The following is an 18,598-nucleotide window of genomic DNA, read 5'->3' as shown; positions in this document are numbered from 1 at the left end:
CTTCTGCATTTTCAGAAAAAAAAATCACTAATTTTTACCCTGGAAAAGTCATCCAGATTGCAGAAGGAAACTTCTGATGGTTTCATTCATTCTGGTCTTCACAAATTAGCAAGGATAGTAGCTGTAATGGTAATTTTGCACTCTGGATATTGTTCTTGGGCACCATTACAGGTCCCATTGCTATATTATGTGAGCATCCCATTTATCTAGTTTATTTCTCTAGCTGATCTTTCCAAAAACTGTGAAACAGAGTGGCTTTGACTCATTCCATGATCAGGCCCTCATCTCTTAATCCTTCAAACTACAAGTGGGCTTGCTCACTCCTGAGCAAATCAACTAGTTCTTTCCAGGAAATACCCAGACAGGACAGTCCCAAAAGGAAAAGCCATGCCAAGTTTATCTTCTCAGGACAATCCTTATGCCCTACCCACAAGGCAGCTCTCACTCACACAAATGCCTCTTGACATACTTGCTTTACTCCTCTGGGGCTGCAGTTTTCCCCCTCAGCATCATGCCATGAAAACATTACTCTGGCACACTAAAACACACTTAGATTACTATCTACAGTTCTTTGAACTAAAAAAATCACAAAAACATAAAAATGATGCTTTAGTGCCACTAGGGAAGTGGGGCAATTGAATGTTTTGCACTCAGTTGGACATGGCTGCTTCGCTCCACAAGCCACCAGCCCAGAGCAGCAGGATATGAGCCAGGCCAGGTCTCTTCTTGCACAGTCCACAAACACAATACACCCAGAACTGAATTCCAGACTGGGGTGTAAGGTCCAGACCCACAAAGTTTTAAGGGACCTGAGTCCCAGTGATCTGTTCTGAAACTAAATGACTTGATCTAAGACAACAAGAAGGTAACAAAGCAAAGACCTAAACCAAAGACTCCTAAACTTCAAATGACCTTCTCAAGTGCTGGATCCTCTTTCATTTCTTTACTAGCCAAGGCGCTGTCTGTAAGGGATTTTACGTAAATGAAAAGTGCATATCCCACACACATCACTGAACTGTCATAACACCAATCCCACTTTCAGCTGGAATTTTCAACTCTTGTGCTGAAGTTGTTTTCTCATAATTAGTCAGTAAGGGGATTTTAAAATATTTTTTACATTGAAAATATAAGGAAAAATACACTAACATTACTTTTCAGCTGATTCTCTGCCATCAGAGCAAAGTATAGGGACAAAATAGGCCAACTGAAAAGTAAACTACAGCTGAAGAGAAACCCAGATCTGCAAATCAGTTATGTGAGTCCATACAAGTAATATCAAATATTCCCTCAAATTTCACCACTGCTGTGTGGCAAGAGGTAAAATTAACTTGCCTACCTCAATGTGATGTTGTGAGGATTAATTGGACGAAACTCATAAAGCAGTGTAATACACAGTATCTTGCTGCAGTTTGTTTTCTTATACTGCTAAAAGCAAATCAAAGACCTTAGTCGTTGCTGGAATCTGTGATAGACTGTTTTAAAAATTTAAAGATAATTTCTTTCATAGTGACATTTTTTCTATCCCAAACTGTATCAAAAAAACCATTTTTTCACACCATTATTTCTCAGCATATGCATAACTTAAAATACACGTATCAACAGGGCATATGGCATCTACTTGAATTAAATTTAAAATCTTCTCCTTTCAAAATATTTGCTTATTGATAATGACTATAAATCCATACTAGCAAAATGATACATACTTTTTTCCTTTTAAAGACTCAGAGATTTTTTTTTCTTCAATGGAGAATGCAAGAAAGATCCTTACAACTGCAGTGTAGCTACTTTCCAAACTACATTACAGTGACTGGTTTCCTGCGACAAAAACTTGTCTAAACTACTATTTGTCCCCCATTAAAAAAAAAAAAAAAAAAAAAAAAAAAAAAAAAAAAAAACACACACAAAAAACAACACCAAACTTTCCTGCATTTGCCAAATCCCAAATCCAGTCCTTAAACTGTTTGGCATAACCAGCAATAAATATTGTCATTCACAAACTGTTTGGCAAAACCAGCAATATTGTCATTCACTCAAATCTTATCATTCTCCACAAAATCACTACTGAAGCATGCATCTGTTGTGTGTTTGCAGAACCTGCAGTTATCAAGGATTCCAAAGTGCACGTTATCAGCTGCTACAAAAGGGCTATGAAATCTGTCATCCTTTGTGCACCAAACGTGACACTAAATAACCTTCAGCAAATACACTAGTGGCAGCTAGGGTCACAGGAGCACAGATTATACCTTCTGATTAGCTCTCCACACAGAATATCAAACATTTAAACTGATGCATGGAGAATAAAGACAGCTCTTAATTTCATTCTGTGAAGACAAAATTTCTCATACTTTCTGCCAGAAGATAGGTGCCTTTGATATGTGTATATGTATGTGTATAAATATTTGTATATATATATTCTGGCATGAAATAAAAAGACTTAGTAATACAAGTTCAAACAGAAGGTGGGATTTTAAACTTACAGAAGACAGAAAATGCAAAGTTACAATTCCTGCATGGTTTTGTTCCTATGGGCTCACTCCTGCAAGGCTCTGTACTGTGGTCATGCTCCAATAAGGAAGTGAATAATTTCAAAGGATCTACTCATAAAATTTAATTTATGCAACTTGCTTAAGCATTTCACTTAATCAAAAGGAGATCACTAAGCACTTTGCAGATCTGGGACCCTTACGTCTAAGGACAGCACCAGTCATGTAGTATTAAGGACACAAAAAATATTCTTTACCACACATGCAGTCATTTTGAACTTTCTGGTATTACCAAATTTAGTGAATACTCCTCCAAGTACTCAGTTATTTGGAAAAAACAATGTAGCCACTTGGGGGTACCAGAAATAGTTAAAAAAAGGAAAAATAAACCAACACTCTTTCCTACTGCTTACAGTCTAAGAAGGTTTGAGTAGAAAAATGAAACTGTTTTCCATTAAAAATAAGAAGTGGGAATTTAGGAAACTAAGATAGTTCTGAAAACAGACTTCAGAAAAATCACTTGCTGTTCACATAAAACCCGTCTGACAGTGTTTTGACACATATCAGAGGTGAAGATTTTTCATCACTTCACAAACCCCAGCTAAAGTAGCTGCATAATAAAGGCTCACAGATTGAGAGAAAATGTCTGAAAACTGTCTGAACGATGAGCAGAACAGAAACTGCTCTGAGGCATGATCTCATCCTTACTGCCACAGAGATGTTCTTGCCCGATTTCATTTCTGCACCTTGGCTGCTGCTGAAGTTCAAAGCTAAGAAGGTCTCCTTCCCACAGAACTGCCAAGGGAAGACAAGCGGAAGGTGACAGGGCACCATTCTCCTCCAGGAGAATTAGAGCAACCTATGGCACTGCCTGTCACCTGTCAGGGGACAGGGAACAACCCTGCACCTTCCTTTCATCATGGTGGCAGAGAAAAATATAGAGAAAATGTATTACCTTAATTTTCTGTTAGTAAAAGTTGTATTTAACTGCTTCACACTTTGCACCATACCTAAAAACTGCGTTGAGAAAGTTTTTTCTGTCAAATCTCAGTTAATTTCTAAATAGCAAAACAATGCAAGAATATATTATTTCCTTGCTCAGCTGTTCTAGAATACAGATGTCAAACTTTGCATAAAAGATACATAATCATTAATGGTAACTCATCCTAGAAAGCAAATCATTTTAGTATCTACCCTGTCTGCTCCTTTGAGAGAGAAAAAATTGGAACAAAAAAAACCCAACCAAGCAAACAAAAAATAAAAACCAAAACAAAACAGGAAAGCAAAGCCCCTCTGACAAAACCTGGCAGGAGTTTTTATGTTTTATCTAACTGAGCAATAAAACTAAATTCCAGAAAAAAGCTAAAAACTGAACCTCAATAGTGTATGTGTTCTCAAAAAAAGCCAGGAATTGTGAAATAAGTTGCACCTGGCAAGGCTAATACTTGAAAACAAAGTATTAACCAGCAGTTGTTGATGAAGTTATTCATACATGTAATTCACATCCAGCAGTTTTCAAGTGTGTCCCAAAATCTGCAGACACATTATATTGTGCTGTTGAGATGAGGCCAGAATTGCAGAACTCATGCTTTTGAAATCACAACTCATACAGGAGAAGGTAAAGAATACAGAGATAGCTTGGCTTAAGCATGAGTGCTGAAAATTTAACAGGATGACCTTAATTTCTTCTTACAAAACGACCTCACCAAAACCATATGTACATATAGGATGTTTTAAGGAAAATCACCAGCTTATGGAAACTAGTAATATCTTTTAAAGATTTTATTAATCTTCAGCTCAGCTGGTATTGCAAGTGAACCATTTAATAAGACAAATCTGGATTTCAGGCAGCAGTAGCAGAATGATATCCTCATTTTTTTAAAGAATATTTTCTATTGTGTTTATTTAATTTGTTTTTTTTTTTCAACAGGTCAGCCAGTTAGAACTTCATCCCACAGCTTGAACTGAATCTATCACTTGAGCATACACCCCCTCCTCAGGCAATTACAAGATAGAAAGTAAATCCAAAGTCTGTTATCAAGATTTTTATCTTCTTAGTTACAAACACCTGGAAATTAGAAATTACAACATAATGGTGGGGCAGTAGTAATTTTATGGTTTTGCAGGGAGTGAAAATTACACTGTTTTGTGGTCTGCAACTTGGTATGTTCATTCTGAGAGTAGTGCCAAGAGCTTTATTAAACTCAGAGATCAGTGCTAAAATGCATAAAGATGGAAAACAAATATATTAAGCCTTCAAGCTCTAATCCTAAGGAGTCTTGAGATACCAGATCTGAAATTCACCTTGTCAACCATGTCCTATAAATCTCTATAGAGAAGCAACCCAAAGTCCAGTGGGAAAATTCTTTCCACTGGTTTCTTTGGGTTTTGGATAGGGCTTCAAAAAAACCCAGAATTCAAGGATAGCTACAGGAGAGCACCCAGAATATCATTTTCCAATGGTATAAATCATTAATCTATGACTCCTGAAGTTCCTGAGATACCAGTTTATGTTGAAATCAAATTGTAAGATGGGAGGGGATAGGTACAGGGGTCAAGGGGTCAAGGGACAGCAAGCAGAATAATATGATTTCAGAACATAATCATGATGATTAGGGAAGAGCAACACAAACAGTGTCAGAGCCCATGAACTTTCCCAGCACCAGTAATCAGAGTAATATTTTAATGACTGCTATATGTGTAGGGCAATAAAAGTAGAAAATTTTGTTGTTTTGCATAAATAACCAAACTGTTAACTCTTCAACTTTACTGGTAATTTAAGCACAAATAACTTAAAATTCTAATACTTGAAAAATTCTATGAATTTGGAAAAATGGATTTTAGTAATCTGCAGTGTTGGATGGTGCATGCACAGAAGCTGTAAACCTGAGAACACGTACAGTAAGCATTTTCCAACAATACAGTTCTACCATTAAAGCAAAGGTCTTCTTAGTGTTGCAACACATCCTATGTTGTGAAACAGGAGCAATTTGTTTAAGTGACAAATGAAAACAGCTTACCTAATCCTTTTAGGAGATCCTATCAGTTAAGAAAATAAATGCAAAAGGTCTTCAAATGAAAAAGCCCACCTTACCAAAAAAAAAGTGGTTTTCATTATATTTGTGTTCAAACACAGCAGGAGCTGTAGGAGTCTAAATAAAACTATCAAGGTAAGTACACTGTTTTTTTTCTACACAGACATCAATTAAGGTAAGTTTTTAAGTTTTTAAGAATACTCACATCAGTTTGAGCCATAAGTGGCAGTTTTGTATTTCAGGGCAGTTAGTCAGATTTTACTGCTTAGCATTCAAAGAATCATGTTTAAAAAATCAGACTTACATTGTTTCTTCATCTCCTTAAGCTGATCCTTAAAATGCATATATTTTTCATTCCTTTGTAAATCTGAGTCACTGTTCATGCTCTCCATTTCAAGGAATTTTTCTTGCGCCAAGTTTTCTAAATCTGGTAAATTTTCTGGTTTTTCTTGTTTTACCTGTAGGGAAGAAGAAATAAAATGTATTCATTATGATACATTTTAATACAAAGCAGAAGACATCAAGCAAAACTTCATTAGCATAATCTCAGTTTCTTTTGACTACAGTTAGGCTTCCTGCTCTGAAGCCATAAACTCCAAGTAACTCATTTCAGCAAAAGTAAGTATGAAATGTAGATATTAGATTCTCAGTGTCATTTAACTCATTTTCTGGGTATTTCTCACAGTAGCAAAAGGGAAAATTGAACCTTTTAGTCAAATTTATCTCTGTGAGTGGTGAAGGTAAACATGTTAATAGGAACCAGCGTAACACTTGACGAGAATGAAACCAAAGTCTACAACTCTGTCCAGAAAGCAAGAAGATAACAGAAATCCAAAATAACTTTTAAGAGTTTTGCAAAAACCTCCAATCTCATCACTTTGGAATCAGGTTTACAGAATCCCATAATCTACATGCAAGATTAGTGTGATAACACCAGCAAGAACGTACAGCTAATGTGAAAGGAAACCACCTCAATTTATTTGTGCTATGTGAACAAGAAGTATTAAGCCACACAAGCAGGCAAAAACACAGTTTTTTGAAAAGTACTTACTTACAGCAAATACATCTGGAATGATCTGAAGAATAAATACCCAGAAAAGGGAAGTCATCACATAGGCAATATTAAGATATTCTAAGAATGCAAAAAGCACATTGGGAACTCCCTAGAATCAATAATTGGAGTTCTCTGTTTCTCAAGGCAACATTAAATTCTAGTGAAGTGAAAACTTTGACAGTTCTTCATAAGAACTAGCTCAGGGACTGTGGTAGGGACTGTGCTGTGCAATGAGGATCAGCAACAGCACCAAGTCAGAAAGAAGGTGGACATCTGTCAAATCCTTAATGCTAAGCATTTTCTGAACCAGAAAAAAAGCTACTTCATGTCAAAACATGACAATCTGAAAAAAAGGAGGTAAGCACCATTTCTGCTGAGCCACTCTTCCCCTACCACACACACTAAATTCTGCCCTTCACCAGACCATGACACTATTCGTTGTGAAAGACAGGAAAAAAGGAACAAACTGAGAAAAAAAAAACAAAAAAAAACCAGTCCACTTCATCAAATCATTTACAGGTTTAAAAGTTTACAGAGACCTTGGAAATCCTACAGAATATATTTTGTTTCAGGAGTCAAATAAATTAAAAAATGGACTTAGCAGATACGTAAGATGAAAAAGAGCCAAACTTTACTATTGCTTCAGCAAAGCAAAGTACTCCATAGAACCATTACTTCTTCCAAGAGCAAACTCAGTTTGGCACATTTACTTTCAGCAGACACAAGTTGTGGCAAGAAGAAAAATAAGAAAAAAACATGCACTGCCAGGTGATAGCATGAAGTTTTCAAAGGCACCTGGAGATAAAAGATCACCTACCCCAACATCCAGCTGTAAAAGGGAAAGACTCAGTAAGACTTTGGTACCAAAGGAGAACAGTGACTATGAAAGACCAACAGCATGTCATCAGAGATGCTTGGACTGCTGCAGGAGCCAGGCAGGAATGTAGAGTTCTTATCCCATGAAACCTGACCAAAGTAGCAAAGGAAAAGAGAGCATCCTGTGCCCAGTGCAGTGAGGACAATCATTCACACTCAAATGGTTTGCCTGTGCCAGCATCACAGCACACTGCTGCAACAGAAGACCTATCACAACTCCAACCAGCATTGTTCAGTACTCAGCTGGAGAAGAAACTTGGCTATCAAGTGTATTCAAGAACAAAAAGGCGCTTACTAAATCCAAATTCATTTAAAATGCAAGACATTATAAAAGAATGCTTTGATCTGGACTCATGTAGTGCAAACATATTCTTTTTGCAGCATCACACTGGTTTTACCAACATTCTCTCTTTAACATAAAAGTAACATGTAGACACACACAAGAATAGTCCAAATAGCCCACCACTAAGATCTGCCCTCATGACAAATGAGAGCACTGTAGACATATAGAAGATGCAGCTGTGTATACTAAAAATAACCCTGAAGTGCTTCTAAGTTGCTGAGACTGACACTAAGAGTAAAATAAATTATGTGGACATTCATCACAGGCATCCATCAGCAGTAAAGACAATGTCAATAATCTTTTCCTCTCCACAGGGACCACATTACACATTGATAGAGTTACATCAGGATCTCTTTATCTTTTTCTTGACTCATGGAAGATTTGAGAGCAGATATGCATCAACATAACATCTTCAATCATACCCTCAGACTGAGAGGTGAAAAGAAGGGCACAGTCAATGTTAGTTCAAACAGTGGTTCTCAACTCCAACTTCCAGAATTAAAAGACTTTACACATATGAGCAGGGAAAAAAGGCAGGAACTGTAACTTACAGCATTATGCTACCAAAAAGAACATATGTTTGAGAGGGTGCATTACATCACTCTGTGCTGGTGCTACCTCACCTCAAGTGCTGTGTGCATTTTTGGGCACCACAATGTAAGAAAGATATAAATCTGTTAGTGAGCACCCAAAGGGGGGCCATGAAGATGTTAAACAGCTTAGAGGAGGAGCTGTATGAGAAATGGCTGAGGTCAGCCCAGAGAAGAGGAGACTAAGGGGAGAACCTCACTGCAGTCTGCAGCCTCCCCACGAGGGGAAGTGCAGGGGCAAGTACCAACCTCTGCTTTTTGGTGGCCAGCAACAGGACCCAAAGGAACAGCATAAAGCTGTGTCAGGAGGATTCAGGTTGGGTATTAGGGAAAGGTTCTTCACCCAGAGGCTGGCCAGGCACCAGAACAGGCTCCCAGGGGAGTGGTCACAACGCTGAGCCTGACAGAGTTCAAGAAGCATTTGAACAATGCCCTCAGACACATGGTGGGATTCTTGGGGTGTCCTGGACAGGGCCAGGAGCTGGACTTGATGGCCTTTATGTCTCTCTTCTAGCTCAGGACAGTCTTATGGTTGTATGCACACAAATAAACTTTGTCTGTGCCGCTGTGGAGCTACAAAAATTTGCATGAAGACATCTCACCAACCTCAAGAGAATGCTTACATAAAGCTCTCCCTCAGCACCCAACTAATCTCAGCACCCAACTAATCACACAGCTTGCTGCCATAGGTCTGTTAAAGTAAGAGTAGCCTGCTATTTGCTAAGGGCAACATGAACAATTCCACCAGCTATCGAGAGAAAAAAAAAGTCATTCACACCAGCTAAATTCCCAATAGCAACACATTACTAGATTGTGGGGACAGCCCAGCAATGCAGCTCATGTGACAAAGGCTCAGACAACCACCTCATACAGAAACCTAGAGTCAGATGTGAGAGATGCTCAAAGAATGCACTTTCTTGTAGTTTTTCTTTCATGTTTACAATTTAAATTCAGTTTCTGTTCACTTCCACATGATTGCTTTCATTAAAATGATTGGTAGAGACACCATTCCTGACCACACTCAGTACTGTACCACACATATGCTATTACTGAAATGCCAGGTAGACCTTCTAGAAGGTCAACACATCACAGGTTAGGCATGTCCACCCACTATAATAACAAGCAAATACATTTTGCTCTGCACAAGCAATTTCTCTTTGGTGCTGCATATCCTATGCCTAAGAGAGGGTTAGAAGAGGGTTGAGAATGGTCTACACAACAACATAAAAGAAAACAAATGAAAGAAAATGTCCCATCAGTCCTGGATCCTCACAGTGGGACAGAATTACAACATCTTACACACTACATCAGCACAACACCTTTACAGGTTCATTACAGTTTTCTTTAGCTCTTGCCACCCACCCACTCCTACTCTACAGATTCCTGATGGATATAGGAATGATGGGATCAGCATAACAAAATGTCTGAGGGCAATACAAACACAGGGTATGGCTAAAGGGACAAGGCAAAATTATCAGTGTTCAGGGCACCAAGCTGGGGTCAAGCTCCTTCTTGGTCTCAGCAGCAACTCAAATAAATGCTTGCCAGCAGACCTGAAGTCACTGACATGTTCAGTTCCTCAGAATAAGTTACTTCACATGAGAACCATGAAAGACACGTTAAGCAAACTGTTGGTTTAGCAGCACTGTCAGCCAAAACCAGCATGCTAAGTAACACCTTGCAGCCATTAGTCAATCCATTGAGAGCTACATCGATTTTGAAATGGGGTGGAGGCATACACACCCTACAAAGCATCCTGGAAATTACATGTAAGGATGAACTGGGAGTGTTCGGGACATATGGTGGAAAGAAGTATCAGTCACAACATCTTGTTTACAGCAACAGAAAAAGCAAAAGCATCTGCTGTGCCATAGCAGCAAAGAACCACATGGGTTTTTACATGGGGGTCAGCAACAAGGAAAACAGACGTGTTATATATAACATACATATACATACATGATCTACCAGCAGTCCTGATAAGAAAACACATTTGCAAACACTAAACACATAATTGTTTAGGAAAACAGCTGTAGTTAAACTATCAAAAGATCCATTTACTCATGGCGTCACAGCACACCACCTGGTCAGAGCCATACGTGCAAAATGGTTTCTGTGCTTGACAGGCAGTACGGAATGACCCACTTCATGACATGTCTTCTGCCAATATCTGTCTGTAAGGATACACCTTCCTCTCAGGGATTCTTCCACTGGGAGTGTGTCTATTCTATGCCTAAACTGTTAAAACTATGCCTCCAAAAATCAGACTTTTTGAAAGGCCAGCTTGGAGAGCCTAAGGGAAGAGTAAATGCAGGGTATTCCAAGGGACAGTCTGAGGTATTTTTATTTCATCAATTACCATAACCACCAAGTCAAAAATAAATTATTCTTTTCCAGACCAATCGCAGAACGAGTAAGGTCAAAGGTAGCATAGACTAAAATTGGACCAGTTTGTGGTATTAGTCTCCATACAGCAAGGGATCAGTGTCTAAAAATGACTAATTAGCATAACCCTGCATGCTGCACTGCAGCATTTAATAATTGTCCTGCCCAGTCCCAAAACACTTCACAAACATTAAAGAAATTAGCCTCAAACACCCATTGTGACATGTACCATGTATTTTACAAATGGAGAGGCTGTGGCATTTGGAGATTAATAACCTGGCCTAAGGTTGCACAAGGAGACTGCGGCAGAACCCAGAATAAATAAATCCCAGTTCTGTGCTTTGAGCACAAAGCCATCCTTTTACCTTCTCCTTTAGCTGAGGGAAAGTTCAGATTAACATGTGCATTTGGTTCACTCTCTATAAAGAGGGCTGAAACAGCTTGTGGCTGCTTGGCAAACCTTGTGATAAAAGAACAGCATTCTGCCTGTCACAGAAATGCTCCGCTGGTCTTTGCATTGCAGTGGTTCAGCATGTGACACACCATGGTTATTTTTTAGCCTTTTTGTTCTTCTCTCTCTAGCACAGAAGTCCTCTAGCTGCATATTTTTATCCTGTCACTGTTCCAAGGTACTCTTTCTCAGGGCTATCTTTTATGTCCCTGGTATTTGGAAGCTTGCCACTACCATCCATTTTATCTCTCAGAAATTTCTTGCCATACCTGAACTATGTTGCAGTTTCCTCAAATCTGTGACACAATCTACAAAAGAACTGTCTTTTCATAGAATTCAGAATTCTCACCAGAGTCTTTCAAACCATGCATTTTTTGTTCCCTCTAATTTAATTCCTGCAAAATATGGACTTCTGAAGTTTAATTTATAGATATTACTGACATTTGAGTCTTGTGAGGTATAGAAACATTCCTGCTTGTTAATGAACTTTTCAAAAGACTTTTAAAAGTCAGCTGACAGGGCAGAATTTCTTCATTTTCCAGATTCTTTGTTGTTTCATTTATGAAAGGGAGGGTGATTAGTCACTCAGTGCTATAAAGCTCAGAGGTATGCAGTTATTTAGATATTTATATTCTTTTGGGACAGCGCAAAAAAGGATATGGTGATGTTTCCACCTAACTCCAAAGTCAAATTAATTTATACTGTATTTACACTACAGCCACGTGCCTCTGCATTTGGTTATCAAACACTGACAGCAGCTGCATCTTTTAAGGAAAAACTTCTTATAGTTCCTGCTGGGACCTAATTTCTTACCTTTGTCAATTTGATTTTGTTAAGGAACTCAATTGATTTTTCAGACAGCCAACTCCAGGTCCTTCAGGAACAGGTGTGCCAGCCTACCACATCCTACAAAAAGCCAGTTCAGAACCTGGAAACTTCACATTTTCTGAACTGACATAACTTCAAAATGTCTGAACCAGACATGGACATATCTAAATCTGCTTATTTCAGAGAACAAATGCCAAGAATTGGCTGAAAATAAAAGTAAGAATGTCAAAACAGCCTCTCTGAGCATCTCATATCATAGAGAAACTAGATATTCTTCCTTTATTTATCTCTGCTATGCAACAAAAGCAAACAGAAATGCATGTCACCTTTCTTTCTTGTCTAACAATTCCTACATCCTATTATTTCATCCTTACCTCACTAAATAATTTATTATTACAAATATGCAGCCTTTCAACACACATATTTATTTTACCTCAGGGTAAGTCAAAGTTTGCTGTGATTATTTATTATAACCAATTTTTTTTCACTGAGAGGGAAAATAACATGGGAGCTAAGTAAATTTGTGGGTTGAGTCACCCATACACTTTGTGAATCATGTGAGAACCAACTCTAAGTGAGTCACCACTGTAACTGAATCAGGCTGCAAAATTTCAGCTCAACCTAAACAGTCATTTATTATTCTTCAATGGCTAGATACAAACCCTTAGCAAATATCAGATCATTTGTTGATGCACAAATAAAACACTGCACTTGGAAACATCTGCAAGGACAGTCAAAAAGTATCTCATCATTGAGCAGCAGGAGCTGCAGTTTGAGCACAGCTCAGGTGCAGCCAGGATTGCCTAAGGGCCCACATCTGATTCAGGAGATTCAACACCTCTGTACATCATGGCTGCAGGGCTGGGACTCCAGTTGAGCAACACCTTTGCAGACTATTGTGAAATACCAACAGAGGCAGATTTGTAAGGGCTGACCCACACTTATGACACATTCTGCCTTAATAAACCAGTCCAGCACAACAGAAAATCACTGTCAGCAGGATTCAAATATCCCACATACTGCTAAGTAACAGTATGAAGGTGAGGCAGGGTTGCCGTGGTTCCAAAACAGCACATCAATGAAGTGGTTGTAGCTAGGGTGTCCCCAAAATAAAATTGCCTGTACCTTCCACAGTTTCCTTCCCCTACTTTAAACACAGCTGCACACGTTCAACCCGTAAAAAGAAGGTAAGCACTGAGAGGCACACACTGCTTCCAGGGTACTGGGGTGCATCCAAGCAAACTCTCTCAACTCCTGACAGTCATTTCAGTAAGGCTGTTAATGGACTTGGGCCACCCTGGCTGCTTTCTGTCTCCTGTTTAGAAAGGAAACATATATACAGGGTGGGATTAATGTAAATGAGCACCAGGTGAAGAAACAAAACTGCCTGTATGAGTGCAAAGTTTACAGTCTGAACAGCATCTCTTGGGGTTCCCATATGTTAGAAGTTTCACCTCAAGCAAAATGCTCTACTCCACATATTTTAACTGAAAAAAATCCACCCATTTGTATTTACCCCAGTTACTGACTATGGCAGAGAGAAGATGGTGAACACCCTTTTGTTTCTCCCCAAGACCCTTTGTGCAATGCTTTTCAAAATGCAAAGGGGTAAATATAAGCAACAAAAAAGGATTTTATTGAAATACCAGTATTAAAACTACCTGTTACCAAAAACAGAAAAATGGCTCACAAAACCAGCAGTAAATGTGAGTATTAAAGATGTGGTTTTCCCAAGGTACCAAACTGAAGAAAGCTCAAGGATATTTAGCACCTTAATCTTTTCAGCATTTCTGAAGCCTGTCATTTGCTGTAAGGGTTGCACTAAATATTCTTAATGACTTTAACAAAACAGAAGTCTGTCTTCTTTTTGTTTTCTGTATGTTTTATTCTACATATGAAGTATGAATATGACAAAGCAAAAACTTTGCTTTGGAAATGCTACACAGTTGGCATTAGTGTCTGCATCTTAGTTCAAAGCCACCTTGCTTCATACTCTCCACAATAAAGGAAACCTGAAAAACTGTGAGCAATGTCAAAAACTGCAAGTAAGCACAATAGTAGCAATAGCAATACCTAACTGTAAAGTGGACTGGATGAAATCTGGTAGCTGATTCTGGAATAGGAAGCACACAAGAAGAGTTTTTAAAAATTCAGGGATATTTTTTTTGCAACTCTCTTGCAATTCATACACAGTATTAGGGTTCAAGACATGGTGAAGGAGCAAGGCTATCTTCTTCTCCTCACACCTGAAAGTTCTGCCATAAACAGAGTTTATATGAAAATTCATTTTGGTGCACTAGAGATACATAGCATTTTGTGCTAAGTAGTTTTGCCTGAGCACAGATGAAGGCACGTAACAGCAAAACCAACTTACAATTTCATTCTTATAAAAATGTTTCTTTGTTTTAGCAGTGTTTTAGAAACTGTGAGGCAGATGGTGCATCTGTTTTGGCAAGGTTGATTCAGCAAATGCATCAGGCTGCTGAACCAGTTTACCAAGCTGCTGATGAATTCTCATATTTAGCAAATACATTAACATGGATATTAGAGCTATTTTTCTTCCTTTAATATCCCACTCAAACTGATGGGAATTTAGACATTGATTTCAGTGGGAGCAGAAGAAGGCCCTAAGGTGATTTTGGATTAACAACCTGTTTACTCTTGTATGGCTCTGCTTGTTTGACTAAGATCAGTAAAACCTATGTTTTCTACGGAATGGAAATAAAGGGCTAAATCCTAAAACAAGAACAGTTCCATTTTATCTTCAGTTTGTTTATTTCCAACAAAACAGTGATTTATGCCAGATGTGTAGCTTATTGCTGTATAAATATAAAGTGTGACTTGTCCTTCAAAGACCTTCATACAGTAACCATTGTTAAAATCTGTTATTTTTCCAGAGGGATGTTTTCCATATTCTCTGGGTGTACCTCCAGTGAAAGTCAGGCAAGCTTTTTCAATTTTTACCCCTCTTGGGTTTTTTTTTTCATTCATCTGATGAAATTCTTGTCCTCAAAAAGTTCTTCAGCCCTGACAGCATTTCTTCTTCATAGTCTCCAAAACAGCAATGTGAGTCATGTTATCATTTTTCATTAGCAGTAAATGTAACCTTTATACTTTCAAGAAACAGCCATAAGATATCTTAAGAACAGACTCATGCTTCATTCGAATTGACATTAGTTGAAAAACACAAATCCTCGTTGAAACTTGAAGCCTAGACCCATCAAATTAATATATCTTTATTAATATACAGATCAGGATGGCAAGAATTCCATTAGAGTGAGCTCCACCTTTAACACAGAGCAGTGAATTCAGTGATAGCACAGGGCTGCACTAAGAAAAACAAGCAAAAAACCCAACAAGTGCAACTGTACTGAGCCTCCCAATTTCCTTTTAAACTGGGAATACCAACCTTACTTATACTCAGTAGGTACAAATACCTTACTTGTCCCAGTCTGTGGGTGGTGGCAGAATTGCCTTTTATTTTGCACTTTACTGCAAATGCTGGGGAGACAACTCTCCTTTGAGCCTTTCTACATACCACAATTCTTCCATTCATATTAGTGATGTTTACTTATCCAGCTTCCTATTGGGACAGCCCTCAATGGAGTTGTTAGCCACTAAATCCCAGGCCTTACTTCCAGTCTTATCCTTCTTGATTTACCAGTTCTGGGTGACAGCTTGCACCTCTTCCCTTGTCTTGCCAAACACTATGTGCCCTCCTAGTACATGCTTGAGTGATTATTTCCCTTGCACTGCACACTCTGAAATGGTAACATACCCTTTATGCTACATAGGTGTAACAGGATATCCCCATTCCCTAATTTTTACAGGTTCCCTGCAGGCAGGCAGAGAAGGCTGTTTTCAACTGCAATTATTTTCCTCCTCTTTGCTTATAGGTCCATATTTGTAATTTAGCTTCAGAAAAAGAACTGGACCAGAAAACGGGCATTTCAACTTAGCCTTTGCTCCTAGTATGCCAGATCATGTTGCTGTTCCTCTGTAGTTACCAGTTTTTGCAAAGAGGAGGTGTGCAGTGTGGCAGCCTGGATTAATCTTGTTTACATAACCACCCTACACATCTTTCCCATTGACCTTCCAAAATCCTTAGAGTCTATCCACACCTTCCCTGTTATCTATCACAGTATCAAGTGGCTGATTTGTGCCATCAGATAACTGATGATGCCAGTCTCTGTCACTCTACCTGTTTGATTTTCAAAACAAATGCATTTACACTCTCTCTCTTGGTCCTCCTACTGGAGGAAAGCTCCTAACATACATTTGGGAATATATCTTTAAATCTGCTTCAAAATCCTTGGTTTAGATCATTTTCCTTTATTATGACGCCAACAAATGCTTTCACAGCTGATTGTTTCTGTGCCAGCTGTGTGTCCTGCATGACTCAGCCAAACTTCCTGATTTCAGCACATCCCTTCTGTACTGAGCCTCCAAACTGGGTCCTCAGAACTTTGACAAAACCTGAACACTTTTTTTGTTATAGGTCATTACATCAGTATCTGCATCTTGGTTCAAAGCCACCTTGCTTCATACTCTCCACAATAAAGGGAACCTGAAAAACCGTGAGCAGTGTCAAAAACTGCAACTAAGCACAACAGTAGCAATAGCAATACCTGACTGTAAAGTGGACTGGATGAAATCTGGTAGCTGACTCTAGAATAGGAAGCGCAGAAGAAGAGTTTTTAAAAATTCAGGGATATTTGTTTTGCAACTCTCTTGCAATTCATACACAATGCCTTTTTAAAAAGCTAAATGCAAATTATCAAACCAGGTTTAAAGTTACGACTAGAAATTAAATCATATTCCAGCTCCCTAGCATGTATAGGCTCCCCCATTACACACAAGCCCTTGCTTTGTTGTTGGAAGTAATTAAAATCCAACTCTAATTTCTAAATAGTTCATATTTAAAATAAGAATTTCTGTAAATGAGACTGTGTGACTGCAATGGCAATTTACTCATGTCTTCAAAATGTGACAGCAGGGTGAGAAGAAACAGGAAACAAAGAGTCCACATCTGCAATTCTAAGGCTGAAGGAAACAGTTCTGCCTGAAAGTCTGCAGGGCAATAGGAAAAACAGGAGCATGAACCAGAACAATTCCCAAGTGGAGTACTCTCCAGATACACTGTTGAAGTGCTGTTTGTAAAAGGAAAATAAATTAAAACGCTTAGCCTTGAATTTAAGTACACTTTTCCTAATACTGCTTTTGCTGACAAGAAAAGATGTTAAGAGTAGAAATCTTCTTTGTCTCTCCAAGAACTTACTGACACAGGAAGCCCCACCACTACATGTTTGGACATAATACTGAAAAAAAAAATCAGTACTTTTTTGACTATCAAAAAACATTCTCTTTATGCTGTCTGATACTCACAGAAATTTTATGCTGTCCATGATTAGAAACTGTCATTTACCATAAGATTTATAAGCATTAAAAAGTAATTTTTTTCTCAAACTTATCAGTTTGTGCCTGCAGATATTTTCTTTCTGTTATTTTTAAATCCAATAGATAGATTTTTTTGTCTTATTTCTCAGTTTCTACAAGGCTATTACATTTGTTCTCCAAGTTCTTTCAGGCTGCTAGCACCAGCCCTATGCTAGCCAATTCTCTTAGTAACACCTCTCCTGCCATTTGAACTTCTCCCTACATCTTCCTGAATTTACAGCCTTCTTATATTTAGGTTTTGAACTTGTTCTTCCTCTTTCTCATATAACATTGCTTTCCCTTTTTACATTCTTTTGACACTCATCTCATCACCATTCATCACAGTTTTTAGTACTGCACTTTCCTTCTTATAACCCTATCAAACTTGCTTTTCCTTCATTTCTCTGACTCTGTCTATCACATGCTAAACTGATTCCTGTCTTATTACTAGCCCTAATTACGGGATGCCTCCATTCTTCCTTCTATATATTACTTTCTCACTGAACACCTGCTGAGTCACTGGCAAAGGATTTAGGGAGCAGACACAGATGCAGGTTGCACACAGGGGTCAGCAGGCTCACAAGAGCAGCAGTTTACACTGACCTCTCATGGGGTCTTGCAGTGCTTTCCCTCCCAAGTGCACCCACTGGTACCCAGGATTATTTTGCTCGGAGTGCTTCTGCTGCACAGTTTCCTTACTGTCAGTGACCTCTTAAAGTTCAGCTCATTATAAAGTGAAAATACACCATCCAAAGTGGAACAGTATAACTCAGTATAAGTAATTAACCTTGTAATTGCATCTCACACTTCAACAGGAATCTTCCTTATGAGTACATGTCACAGTAAAATACTTAATCTGATTCTACCCAGTAGTTATTTGCAATCAGATGAAATTTCAGCTATATCTCAGCCAATCACTTTATATTTTGGTCAGTGCCTGTAGTATAACTATTATCAATTCCCATCAATATAACTATTATCAATTCCCGTCATATTATCAATTCCATCAATTCCCATCATTAAGGTTGAAAAAGACCTCCAAGATCAAGTCCAACTCCTGACAATCACCATGTCAAACTAGATCGTGGCACAAAGTGCCACATCCACTTGTTTCTTGAAC

General features: G+C 38.4%; 1 protein-coding gene across 1 annotated transcript in view; it reads right to left on the bottom strand.

Moving 5' to 3' along the window:
• Window positions 1-18,598, bottom strand: part of NSMCE2 (NSE2 (MMS21) homolog, SMC5-SMC6 complex SUMO ligase) — a 126,714-nt gene that overhangs the window by 60,383 nt on the left and 47,733 nt on the right. The window contains exon 4 of the mRNA XM_059479723.1: window positions 5,823-5,976. Within this exon, the coding sequence (XP_059335706.1) occupies window positions 5,823-5,976 (154 nt within the window). The remainder of the gene's footprint in view (window positions 1-5,822; window positions 5,977-18,598) is intronic.

This window comes from Ammospiza nelsoni, chromosome 1, assembly GCF_027579445.1.
Source record: "Ammospiza nelsoni isolate bAmmNel1 chromosome 1, bAmmNel1.pri, whole genome shotgun sequence".
Classification (NCBI taxonomy): Eukaryota; Metazoa; Chordata; class Aves; order Passeriformes; family Passerellidae; genus Ammospiza; species Ammospiza nelsoni.
This window is presented reverse-complemented; position numbering and strand designations above follow the sequence as displayed.